The sequence below is a fragment of the Diadema setosum genome, chromosome 3 (genome assembly GCF_964275005.1).
Source record: "Diadema setosum chromosome 3, eeDiaSeto1, whole genome shotgun sequence".
Lineage (NCBI taxonomy): Eukaryota > Metazoa > Echinodermata > Echinoidea > Diadematoida > Diadematidae > Diadema > Diadema setosum.
Window position 1 is genome coordinate 32423633 of NC_092687.1, and position 13108 is coordinate 32436740.

Sequence of the window (13108 nt, forward strand, 5' to 3'; positions counted from 1 at the left end):
TTTGGATAAGCGAACATGATTTTTCATGTTCCAATTAATAAACCTTTCGATTGACCTTCGGAGATTCCTACCATTTACTGAAGAAAAAAGCTTCATAATCATACGAACTCAATCAATTTTCGTATTGCCAAACTGTATAAATAACGAGCCTCCGAAATGACGCGCTACAAAGTGTTTGTTTTAACAAACCATATTGTATGATATCGAAGTCACAAACATCCATCCAAGTTATATGGACTTATTGTGTCTTTTTATGACGAAACTTCGCAGTATCGAACCTATTATCATTTCTGACTAATGTAATAACACAAATTCTCCCCGGTAAAAGTGTGTAACACAAGGAATAAACACAGAGGGATTTCTTCCTATTAAACGTATTCGTTTCCCCTCCCCAGCTAAACCTCGTATTTCTATAACGGAGCACATTTCTGTTGTTTTTCTATGTTAATTCTTGGTCATAATTTTAGCTGTGACCATGTTTGTTATAAGCAAATTTTGCATTGTAGACTTTAGATAACAAATTTAGGACCTGAATCTTTACTTCATGATAACGAAATTTTGATAAATATATTCGTTCTCAAGGATGGACTACGTCACTGAGATTACACGTACGTTTGTACGTTCATTTACGAGAGATGGAAAAAATGTTTTCTTTGATCCCTCAGTATGAGAAGATAAACAAACTTATATACATGTAATTGAGAATTGGTAATATCTATTCTGGATTTTGCAGAGGAGTTTGTTCTCGACATGAAATTGCTGTTTGTTGTGAGTAGAATGCGTTTTCATCTCAAGAGAGCTGCATTGTTCAATATCTTCCGAACGACCGTGAGCTACATACGAACCTCCGTGATGAAAACTCTGATATGTTTGTTGGGTTATAGAGACTGCCTAGATCAGATACATCTTAAAAAGGCATGTTATTATTTGGGAGTGAGGATTAAAGTATGGGATAGTGAAATAAGAGGTCAAAATATTGAGTTTCTGAAAAATGCGCGTAAAGTGGAGAAAGTGTTTAGCGGAAGAGCAATATTTCAACAGAAATGACGAATTTAGTCAAATCATCAGTTGTCTACCATTACGAACAGGTTAAGAGTACAAGCTTAATATTCTGCAAGCACGTACACATGTCCCTTAAGACATTTCGTTAGGATTTTGACCTGAATTACATTTTTGCAAACTATGTTAAATGTTATTCAAATGTATGTGCAGTACTATTCCTCACGGACGTTCGCTGCTCTGGACATGGTAAACTTCAGAGGTGAATAAAAACTTGTTCCTCTGGGAAAATCCTAGTATAATTGGGTTCATATTAAAGCTCGAGTTATACTCTTTCAGGTAAGATGAACGATTTGGAGAATATCCTACTTTTTGAATTTTGACTTGATTTGGCTCAATTGTACATCGTTCAAAATTCTGACCCATATAGTTGCTCCTAGCAATAATAATGTCATAACAGTGATCCTCGAAAATTCGGATTATTCATTAATATCAAGATTGGCATTTAATGCATTCCACTGTTGTGACATTATTATTGCTATATATATGTGACCCTGCACCTCAAAACAAACAAAAAGTCGCCAGACATGAATTTCTAGTTAAGACCATATTCTGAAAGAACATGCTTTAAGCTTTAAAATGATGTATAACTCAAATCAAATGGACTCTCCTAACCTATCTAAATATTGGAAAGAATGCACAAACTCAGGAAAAGTGTGAACTGAGAAAAGAGGCTCTGAAGTACAGTGTCTATTCAAGCTCTTAATCTTTACCAAACCGTGCTGGCTGTGCGATGAATGGGACAAAAAACAGGAAGTAAACCACCAGAGTAACAACAATAAAGGGCTTATTAGATTAAACTGAAATGAAGCATGCCTCATTGACACATTCTGTCCATAATTAATGCTAACTTTCAGAGCAGTAGCACTATCCTTTCAAAAGTTATTAGAGTTGAAAGTGAAGAGTGTGGACAAGGTTTTTCAGAAATGAAAAAGGGATTCTAAAGACACACCTAATCACACTATTCTACCAAAAATGTTCGAGATAAACTGCTAAGAAAAACACTTTCCTGCCCGTTTTATGATACCAAATTTTGGCATAATCTAAAAGAAGACCCACTCTTTCAGAAAATATGAAAAAGTCAAGTTCGGCTAGGTTGACCCATTTCACTTATGTTCAGTCCTCACGCAAAATCAGTGTGTGCGATTTTATGTTCGTTTTGAGGTGCACGGTCACATATGAAGAGTTTGTTTGCAAAAAGCCGATAAGTCCACATTTGCCAAATGGAGATATTTGCGATTAAAGGTCAAGAAAAATAAAGAGAATGATAAGAAATGTTTGTTTCTTTTGACCATAACTTCAAAAATATACCTTTATACGTAGTCACCAATATATCATTTAAAAGGTATTATTTTGTACTTTATGACAGAGACCGTAATTCAAAATCTGCAAAAATGGACTTATCGGTTTTTGCGAACAAACTCTTCATATATATATATATATATATATATATATATATATATATATATATATATATGTATGTTTGTATCATGATTATGTATATAAATAGTCTTATTATAATATTGGAAGTTTCAAGTTCTTCTTCCCATCAAAGCCAACGTCCCAAAAACTCCAATTTACACACCTCACACTTCACTACCCCTTCATTACATTTGAGAATCCCTCACACTCATTACACTGACACAACACTCAGCAGGCATACCCCTAACGACTTAAAAGGTAACCAATGTGTATCAATTTATACGGTTCCACCTATGTTGGTTTATGTATTTCGATGATTTCAATACAATCATTACCACTGCTATTGCTTATTGACTCCTATACTACTGTTCCATTAATTTCACTGCCAGCGTATGTAATAATATCGCAGCTCCGTATAGTGAATGTCATGTTGGTGTCTATATTCCGTTTGATGTCTATTAATTTTCTTTTGGCTTCTTTATTTCCCCTTGTTTTTTGCCTTATTCTGTCCAAAGGTAGGTAAATTAGTTGTTTTTCTGCTTCTGTGTCTACGTCCCGAGCCCTTGAAATTCCTCCGTAACGCCTATACATAATGCAGTACCCACAACGTACGATTTCGAGCCCATATTCATATATTGATGCATTTGTAATGAAGTTAGTTATCTTCGACTGTTTTGGTTCCTCTTCCAACAAACAGTACCAAGCCAACAATCACTTGAGAAGAAGCAAGTGCAGCAATGCAAGGAAGAGCTGAAGAAGTATTACAGTGAGTCATGCCGCACGGTCACGGTGCATCCACTGAACATTATGGAGCGTGTTGACTTGGATGAAATCTACACAAATTTGAGTCTATTAGATAGAAGTAACTTGAGAAAAACACCAATAACCTACGAGGACATTTTGGACAATGATGAGAGCGGACATTTTTCAAAGCGAATTCTCATCCAAGGTGAGGGAGGTGTTGGTAAAACAACACTTTGCGCTAAGATCGCATGGGACTGGTGCCAGGGAAGGATACTCCAGGATCTTGATATGGTGATCAAAATTCCTCTTCGAGATGTCACCTCCGGCAGACGCATGAGTGCTATTGTGAAAAGTTATTTGTCTGATTCCAATGCAGCAACACTGGACCAGATAGACGGTTATATCTCAACAAATCTAAGTAGAATCCTTCTTGTGCTTGATGGGTATGACGAGTTTGGCGAAGATATAGAAGAAGGAAGCAAGAGTGAGGTCATCCAAATCCTAGCATTAGAGCAATATGAGTCATGCAAGGTAATAGTAACCACACGACCATGGAAAAGCCACCATTTCCAGATGACGAAAAAACTCACCGAATCTTATGTTTGTATCAGCCTAGACGGATTTACCGAAAAGGATTTGACAATTTACACCAGGCGATACTTTATGACTAGACGTAAGGACACTCTTGCAGACAGCTTGATTATGTTTATGGAGGAAAATGATATCATCCGATCAAACATGGCCCCGTTTCCCATTTACTGTGCAATGCTCTGTCTCATGTGGGAAGAATGCAGCGAAAAGAGACGAAAAGAAATGACAAAACTGCAAACTTTCACTGAGTTTTTTGGAGCAATGATCTTTTTTCTGAAAGAACACTACGCAGCAAAAGTATGCGTAAATTTACATGATCAAGAGGTTGCTGATCATTTGACTGAAGCTGGCAGGGCGATGCAAGATATAAGTGAGATAGCGCTGAACGGTTTGCTTGAACGAACGCCTTCATTTTCTGAGGAGCATTTCAAAGAGTGTCATGATGCCATGGAAACATGCTGCAGAGTCGGAGTTTTGACAATAGAAAAAGATGTCACCAGAGACAAGCGTCTCCCTGATATTTCATCTCTTGTTGAGTCAGTGGTTTCGTTCCCCCACCAATAATGTTCCAACAATATGTTGCAGGGTTATATATTGCAATTGCATATGCTATTGATCGTGCTAAATACGACCAGCTGAAGCACAAACTTCTCTCTCGATACCAGGAGTTCCGCTACCTACTCTATTTTGCCTCAGCATTTGGGAATGAAATAGGTCTTGATATCATAAACAGTTTGTTAGAATACAATAACAGGGATTTCTGCGTTGACGTTGCGTTTGAATGTCATACTGTATTGGCCATTAGAGCAGTGGGGGACCAGTGGAAAGAATATGAACTATCATGGAGTATAACAGAACACACAAAGTCAGGAGTACTGTTTATGATACACTGTGACCAAGTGGTAAGTGACACGGCTTGCAGATCAATTCGAAAAGTGAAAGGAAGATTACGAAAAATAGCGATGTAATTTTACATGTGTTTAGTTATATTGGCTTCTCATTTTTATGATTGAGTGCATGTGAAATCTTTCACCTCTGCTATGATCATGCTCATTATTATTCTGAACACCTGTGCTATTTTTTCCTATTCAATTGGACTAAGTTATAAAATATGAGTATTGATCAAACTTGCTTTCTCTTAAGAAGCTTTAAAATTTTACTGATAAAAAACTGTTATGAATCTTGTTTATTACAAATAATATAAATACGACGGTCATCCTGCATGCTTGAAACGTTTATATCGAGTTAAAGGGATCGTACAGTTTTAGTTGAGACCTTTTTTCAGGTTTTTAATATGTTTTTGTGAAATAATGAGAAACTTTTTATGAAATATGAAAGATCATGAAATTCTATGGGGAATTCAACGTTTATTTGATGAAAATTGGTTTTGAAATGGATGAGATATCCAAAAAAGAGCGATTCTAATAAAGTGTGGGACCCACACTTCATTACGATTGCTTTGTTTTTACTTTGTTTTTGGATGTTTTAGTCATTCCAAACCCGATTTTCATCGAATAAACTCTGAATTCCTCTAAAAATGGTATACTGTGTACTATATCAAAAGTGTTTTCTTGGTATCTCGCAAAAAGTTAAAAGCCCAATTCTCATCCCCACCAATACTGTACCATCCCTTTAAGCTATTGTGTGTATGCCTAAACAATAAGTGATATCGAAATTTCGTTGGGAAAGAAGTGCATCTTTTTTAATGTTCATGACAGCTCAAACCAATATTCGATGGACAAAACTTTCTATGCGACGAACGGTATGTCGTGCCTATACATTTAAAACTCCAAGTACTATGGTGATGAATTCATGTCTAATACTCTGACTCCCTTCTTTGTTTCTATGGACGAAATGAATTAGCGCAGACATGTTTTCATTCTCAATTACACCATTCCAATCTTGTTTAACATCGAATAGGGCATGAGATGCAATGTATCATGCCATATTCATTTTGCTTCCCTCCCAGTCCAAAACAACTGCTTCTGCGTTTTCAAGCATTCAACTCTTGTGAAGCTGATTTAATCAATGCTTGTTTTATTCATTAGCGGTCGCTATATATTGACGAAGTCGAATGCGGAAGAACTGCGTCACGTGACCTGGCTGTGGGAATGTGTTGTAGTGGTGTGTTGCGCAAAGTGACAATAAAGCACTCGAAATTCTACTCCGACTTCTACACGATCATCGGAGACAAGGCTTCCACATGTCAGGTTAGATCTTCCATGATACTAGATGTTCGGTAATTCACACTCTCTGTGATATATGTAATGCACTTTAAGTGATAGCTCAACAACATTTGGTATGATGTATGGCTATATCCTTTTTGACAAACGCAAACAGAAGGAAACTGACCAGAAATGAATGTAATTAATTAGGGGAAAAACGAGCAAAAAAAAAAAAAAAAAAAAAAAAAGGGGGGGGGGATACCATCGGGATTGAATCATATTTACTTTGTTCATTTTTCTACTAATATCCTTTTTTATGAAGGAAATAAGTGTTTCTTCTTGCCGCATCATTTCTCTCTTTTCAGCCCATTTCTCTCGAGTTGTTACTGTCTGTGCTAGGCACACGGGAATCAAGAAAATTATTTTGTCTTTTTTTCCGCGATATTTCTCAGTCAGTTTCACAGTAACTGATGCAGTAAGATTTGTTAGGGATATTTACTGAAGAAATTTGTTAGGGTAACTTACTCTTAAAGCAATTACCGCAAATTACTGTGCAGTTGGATTGAGAACAATGTACGGTATTTCCTTTTTTATTTCCTTGTTACTGTTTTTTTTTTTTGAACTTCTTTGATCACAGTGACCTTGAATCGGGACATTGTTTTGTAATCGATCTACTTTTTCATTTTCTCTTTTTAATGAGTATACTCATGCAATTCGGCATACGTTTATTATTGTTCTTGGGATCAAGGGCAGCACAGGGCACATGTTTTGTTTTGTTTGTTTGTTCATTTCCATCTGAAAAGATGATTGGATAGCCCATATTCAGCTACGTTAAGATGGTCTTCCATGGGGTCCAGTTGGATTTGAGGTGGGACCACTTCACCTCAAGGTTAAACACTCGCTCTTTGCGATGAATGAATGGATGAAGCGTTTTACGTTTATGAGTTGTTCTCTTTCATACACGGAACCTCCATTTCATGTCCTATCCGAGGGACAGAGTGTTTTGCCTCATGCTCATACGAGAGGGGGCGGTATGCTTACACACAGCATTTCTCAGTCCAGACTCGGGTTCGAACCCGGGCCCTTAGGATCGTGAGGCGGACGCGCTACCGACTGAGCCAACTAACCGCCCTCACCGCGACTTTTTGATAGTTTTGTGGTGCAGGGTCACATTCTTTCTTGCGCTTATACGTTTTCGTCCCGGGTTGAACGAATACTGGACATCTTCTAGACGATTCTGTCACAATTTCTCTTCAACAAACCACAAGCCTCAAAACATTCAAATACAAATTAAAACTAAGTCTTCTGAGTAAATATGTTATGATGTAACTAGTTATTTTATAATCATATACCAGATATCTGGACATTTTTACCTTATAAGGTAATCTTAGTTGAATTTTTTACATGGTATATTATTCATGTGGAATTCCTATTCATTTTAATTCCACTGTTTATTTCTTTCTCTTTCTTTCTTTTTTTTCCTCCCCCCCCCCTCTCCCCCTTTGGTTCTCACTTTATTTCCCTCTATTTCTCTCGTTCTCTCTCGTTCTCTCCCTCTCTTTCTCATTCATGTTTACTACCTTTAAGAGGTACATATGTATAACTTATGTAAATATGTTTGAGGAGTCTGTATATATATTATATTCTCAATTACTCTGTTCATAATTACGAATATTACTCGTCATGGTGACGTACAAATTTTAAAATCTATGCTTTCATTTGGGTCACCCCATTTCCGTTTGTATACGCACCCTATAATTCTGTTAATTCTTGCTGATATATTACTGTAATATTTATTATGTGTCAATATGTAAACATCAATGCAATGCAATGGAAATGGAAATGAAATCAATAAATGCAATTGAATTCAATTCAATTCAATTCAATTCAATTAAAATTACCTCGATAGTTAGATCAACACGCATCCGCGCCGTTGGCCCTGCAGTCTGCATGATTGATATTGCGAAGTCCGTATCTTAAATATGTGCATACTTTAAAACATTCATAACACTGCGTACAATGAAGGCAGACATCTCAAACCAATGAAAAAAGAAATTACTGTATACCCCATGGTAAGTGATTAGAGTAGACTTTTTAGTTTTTGCAAACAGGAGGATGGTGATAATCGGCTTTTACAACAATGATAATGATTATGATAAGTATATCTATTATTTGCTGTATTTACCAATACTGATACTCTCGGCGAATGAGAGCCTGCAAGTTTCAACACATGCCGTCGGACAACAAAAACAACAAAAACAACAACAAAAACAAAACGACAACAGCAAATAATTTAATACTGTGAAAAGTAGAATATTTCATATTTGTTTCAAACAAATTTAATCTTCAGATTTGAAGCCGAGTTACCTAAGTCGCAGGAATTCTATATATATCAACTAATTTTCATTTAAAGTTGACTTATTGGTTTTTGCGAACAAATATTTAACACATTATTAATCAAATTTTGATGATTCATCTTTCTACAGATTGAAGATGTGCGTTTGTTTATCAAGAATTGGGATGACGGCTCTAAACAAAACTCTTCGATCGGGGGTGACTTGGCCAAATGGGTATTCACTATTCCTACTCTGTCAAGCTTCAGCCTAGAATGCTCCTACCTGGACGGTGATTTCCTCTCAACAGCCGTCACATCAGCATCATCCTGCCAGGTATATGCATGGTTAACATTTGACCTGTAACAAGTAATATTCATTTCGGAATCATTCTTTATTTTTTTTTTTTTTGTTCGTTTCAGTCGAATGATGATTCTGGTGGCATGCTCCGGGTAAACCGTATATTATTCTTTGACAAATGATTACGACTTAATATAAATTTTGTTGAATGTAGAATTCCCTTCAAACTTAGCCTGGTGCCACACATATTTACTTCTTTCCACCACCACAAAATGGGGACAACGTGAAATCATTGGAAGTCTCCTGATAAACGTAGCATAATGTATGGATGAATAAACGAAGTTGCGCCTATTTCAACGATTTAGTGCTCATGCTCGATCCAAGTTCAAGGCCAAATACTCAAGAGTTCTCAATAACCTTATACCTACTCAAAACCTGAAGTTACGTGTATCATAGAAGATAGAGAACGTCCTTTGAAGGTTTGAGCTATATGCACTGGGTGGGAACTTCATTGGTCAAATTAAAGATACTACATTTATATATTTTTTCATCCCTTTGAATCTAGGAATCTTCATGAATTTATGCATTATAACGTCTGTCAATGATTCTCCTGGGAATATGGTAGTCATGGGTGAAAAACCAACGTCAAAGATCAGATTAAAAATTAAGATGCGAAGAATTCTTTACTTGATGATGAAATAGTGCTAAAATATGTCTCTAGAACCCTTATAGAGAGAGCCCTTTTCCAGAGGAAAATCCCACTAGATATATTGTACTTAATGAACTGTTCCTTTAGCAGGGTTCCCAGAGATGTCTACGGCTCGAGGGCCTTTTGAGATATGTCTCACCATTTCTTGATATGCCATTAAAATTTCATCACATTTGCTTTTCACTGAACCATGCATTCAGTCAAGTTCGAGTAAATGTGAATGATCAACCACATAAACACTCAAAAATGTAACTAGTTTATTCAATTCCATTACATTTTCGTGCGATTTTATGAGTTACTAAAATAAACATTCAAATTACAAATGGACAACACATTCAAGTTCGCATAAGGAAAGCCGTAAAAAACAAATGTTAAGGAATCTAAATGTATTATAAGGAAAACATTTTTTGCAGCACATGGGTAGTGTAGTTCAAGGGGTAGTTCAAGTGTTTTAATATGTAAAGTTAATGTACCTTGCAATCAGGCGTTTGAATTATAGTAACCAATAGCATGTAGCTAATACAAACTAATAGCTAATGCCATTGTCGAACTATTGCTATCTTTATTGGTTTACTTTTGCGGGACGATGTGACGTCATTGTGTGTCAGTTTGTTTTTGAATTGATGCACTACCGTTATATGGTTAGTGTTCGGGCGTTGTCAGCATTCATGCAGTATCATCAAGAAATATGATTACACTGGGATACATTGTCGTTGTGATGTTTGGATGCACTGCTGATTGGACTTTTAAAATTTATTATTTTTTATTAGTGAAAAACAAAGAATACATGAACAGAGAACAATATAGAACCTTTAAAAAATAATATAGGCTTTATCGGTCAATTTCATACTTTTGTCATTCAAGTTCCTATTCCGAGCATTCGATTTCACGCATTCGACGCTCGCAGCACTGAATCAGCAATCAAATTCAAAATCCGGTCAGTCGAATTCACTATCCGAGCATTCAAATTCACTATCGGAACATTAAAATTCAGGATCGGAGCATTCAAATTTAAGAGAGGAGCACACATTTCATCAATGAGCATTCAAATCCATGTCAAGCTGGCGACGGTATCTCGTTGGTCATTCAAATTCGTGAATACGCAACCATGTTCCAAATAACTGCATTCAATTTAAAAGAAATCCTGAATTTAGTTAGTTGTATGCATGTGTTTCTCATTATGCTTTGAATATATTGGGATTTATGATGATTATCAATTTTGCAGTAGAGGTCCACCTGTTCATTGACAATTTTGAACTCGCTCTTAGCAAATAGGAATATACGGGCACATGTCTCTTGGATTGGACATAAATCATGGAGGTCCCGTGTGTGTCAGAGTCACAACTCATGCACGTAAAAGATCCCACTTCATTTATTTATCGCAAAGGGCAGAACATCCAACTGGATCCCATGTGGAAGACCAGCTATTGCAGCTGATTATGGGTTATCCAGCCATCTTCTTTGATGGAAAATGAAACAAACAAACAAACAAACAAACGGCACTGTATAAATAGGCCCGTAGACGAGCATAATACGGAGGGTTGGTTGACACTTTCGAGGAAAAAAAAACAAAACAATTTCGACTACATTGAAACAGATATATGAACATTTTATACGTGTTTTTTGGTGTGTATTGCTGTCTCATTGATTTACTTTTGCGGGACTATGTAAGATCATTGTGTGTCAGTTTGTCTTTATTTTTGATTGATGATTTTTCATTATGTGGTTGGTGTTGGGGCGTTGACAGCATGCAGTATCATCAAGGAATATGATTACTTGTCTGGTCATTGCGTTGTTTGGATGCACTGCTGAATGGACATTACAATTTGACGAGATGAAAAACAAAGAATACAAGAACAGAGAACAATGTAAAACCTGTAAACAATCATAATTACACTATATGCAAGCCTTCATTGGTTGTGTTGTCCCTTTTTCCTTTTTTTACAAGTCCACTCCATTTTCCTCGTGAAATTGATTGCACGAAGCAGGGACTTGATCCCCTAAAAATGTATTTGAACGATCCAAACAAACTCATTGGGACTATCACGTGACTATCGCATGAATTTGAATGCACGAGTAGGAAAGTCGCTGCTCGCATTTTGAAATTGAATGCCCGATCGTGAATTTGATTTCACGAAAACGAAATAGAACGCCCATAAATGAAATTGATCGCTCGGATTCTGAATCTGAACGCCCGAATATTTTCACGTGCGTGCGCTACGTGAATTTGAATGCACATGAATGAATTTGAGTGACAAAAGTATGAAATTGACCGGGAAAACCTATAATTACACTATATGAAAGCATTCATTGGCTGTGTATGTCATTTCTCCTTTCTTAAAAAAAAAAAAAGAGTTCTACTCCATTTCCTCATTAAATTGATCGCACGAAGTAGGAACTTGATCACGTGAAAGTGAAACTGAACGCTCCAAACAAGCTCATCGGAACTATCACATGACTATCGCGTGAATTTGAATGTACGAGCAGGAAATTCAATGCTCACATTTAGAAATTGAACCCCCAGTCGTGAATTTGATTTCACGAAAACGAAATAGAACGCCCACAAATGAAATTGAACTCGGATTCTGAATTTGAATGCCTGAATGTTTCCTCGCGCGTGCGCTTTATGTATTTGAATGTAATTTGTATGAATTTGAATGACAAAAGTATAAAATTAACGGTAAAATCTTTAAAAACGTTTTCCTTTTTTTAACATCCATTGACGTGTCTATTTTTTTTTTCTTTGAAAGAGAAATGCGCTTTGTAATAAATGCTAAGTCTAAACTTTGACTTTATATGTACGTTTTAATAAACGTCCATTTTATGTGAAGACGTATGGAACGTCAACAACAACAACAAAAAAAAAAAAAACGTTGAGGAAACATTTTGAAACGTTTGTGTTTGCTGGGTATGACTTGTGAACTGTAGAAATTGTTGGCTGCGTCACTTATTGGCGGCTGTGCAACTCGTGGGCTGTATGACGTGTGGGTGTCGATCTCGTGACGTGTGCCCTTTAATAGCTGGGTCATCCCACTAGACCAATACCCGTGAGTCATACAGCCCACGATTTTGACATTGAAAACAGGTCTATGAGTCATCCAGCAGCTTTATACGACTCATACAGCCCATGACTTCCGCAGATACCACGAGACTTAATCTGTCGGTCTCATGGGCCCTGTTATCAGCTTGGTGTCGAAGTGTGAAAACGGGCTGTATGACTCGTGAGCTGTATAAATCATGGGCTGTATGACTTGTGAACTGTGTGACTCTTGGGCTGTATGAATCATGGTTGCCGGTCTCGAGACGTGCTCTCTTGTGAATAGCGCATACACCTCCGTTGAATTTAACGCATTCATATCTTGTTTCTTATCTTGTGCAAATGTTTTATTTGCACATCTACAACGCAAAGAAAACAAACAAATGTTGATTTGTAGGTCTCACTGGCCGTTTAACAATGCATTTAAATCAAAAGGAGTTACATTGTACGTGTACTAATTGAATTAAAAAAGGGGGAATCGAACCCTGGTCCTTATGTTCTAGATCTGGAGTCACATGTACTATTGACTGTGCCAAATCACCGACCATTTGAAGAGCGCCTGCAAAAAGTGCACGTTCGATCGTGAAATATTCGCAAAAGAGCTCTTTATAACGAGATCTTCATAACTCTCAAGAAAGTAGGTAAATGTCGTACATTCATATTTACAACTCACAGCGAGTAGGCCTATCATAGATTGTTTCAAATTCGTTTTAAATAAAAATGGTATGATATCAGTCGTAAAATGTAA

General features: G+C 36.7%; 2 protein-coding genes across 2 annotated transcripts in view; both read left to right on the forward strand.

The window, feature by feature from the left end:
- The window catches only part of LOC140246789 (uncharacterized), a 246896-nt gene that overhangs the window by 11698 nt on the left and 222090 nt on the right, over window positions 1-13108 (forward strand). The window lies entirely within an intron of this gene.
- The window catches only part of LOC140226628 (uncharacterized), a 58551-nt gene that overhangs the window by 248 nt on the left and 45195 nt on the right, over window positions 1-13108 (forward strand). Inside the window, 4 exon segments of the mRNA XM_072307077.1 lie at window positions 3179-4377; window positions 4380-4718; window positions 5865-6026; window positions 8468-8650. Coding sequence (XP_072163178.1) covers window positions 3179-4377; window positions 4380-4718; window positions 5865-6026; window positions 8468-8650 — 1883 coding nt within the window.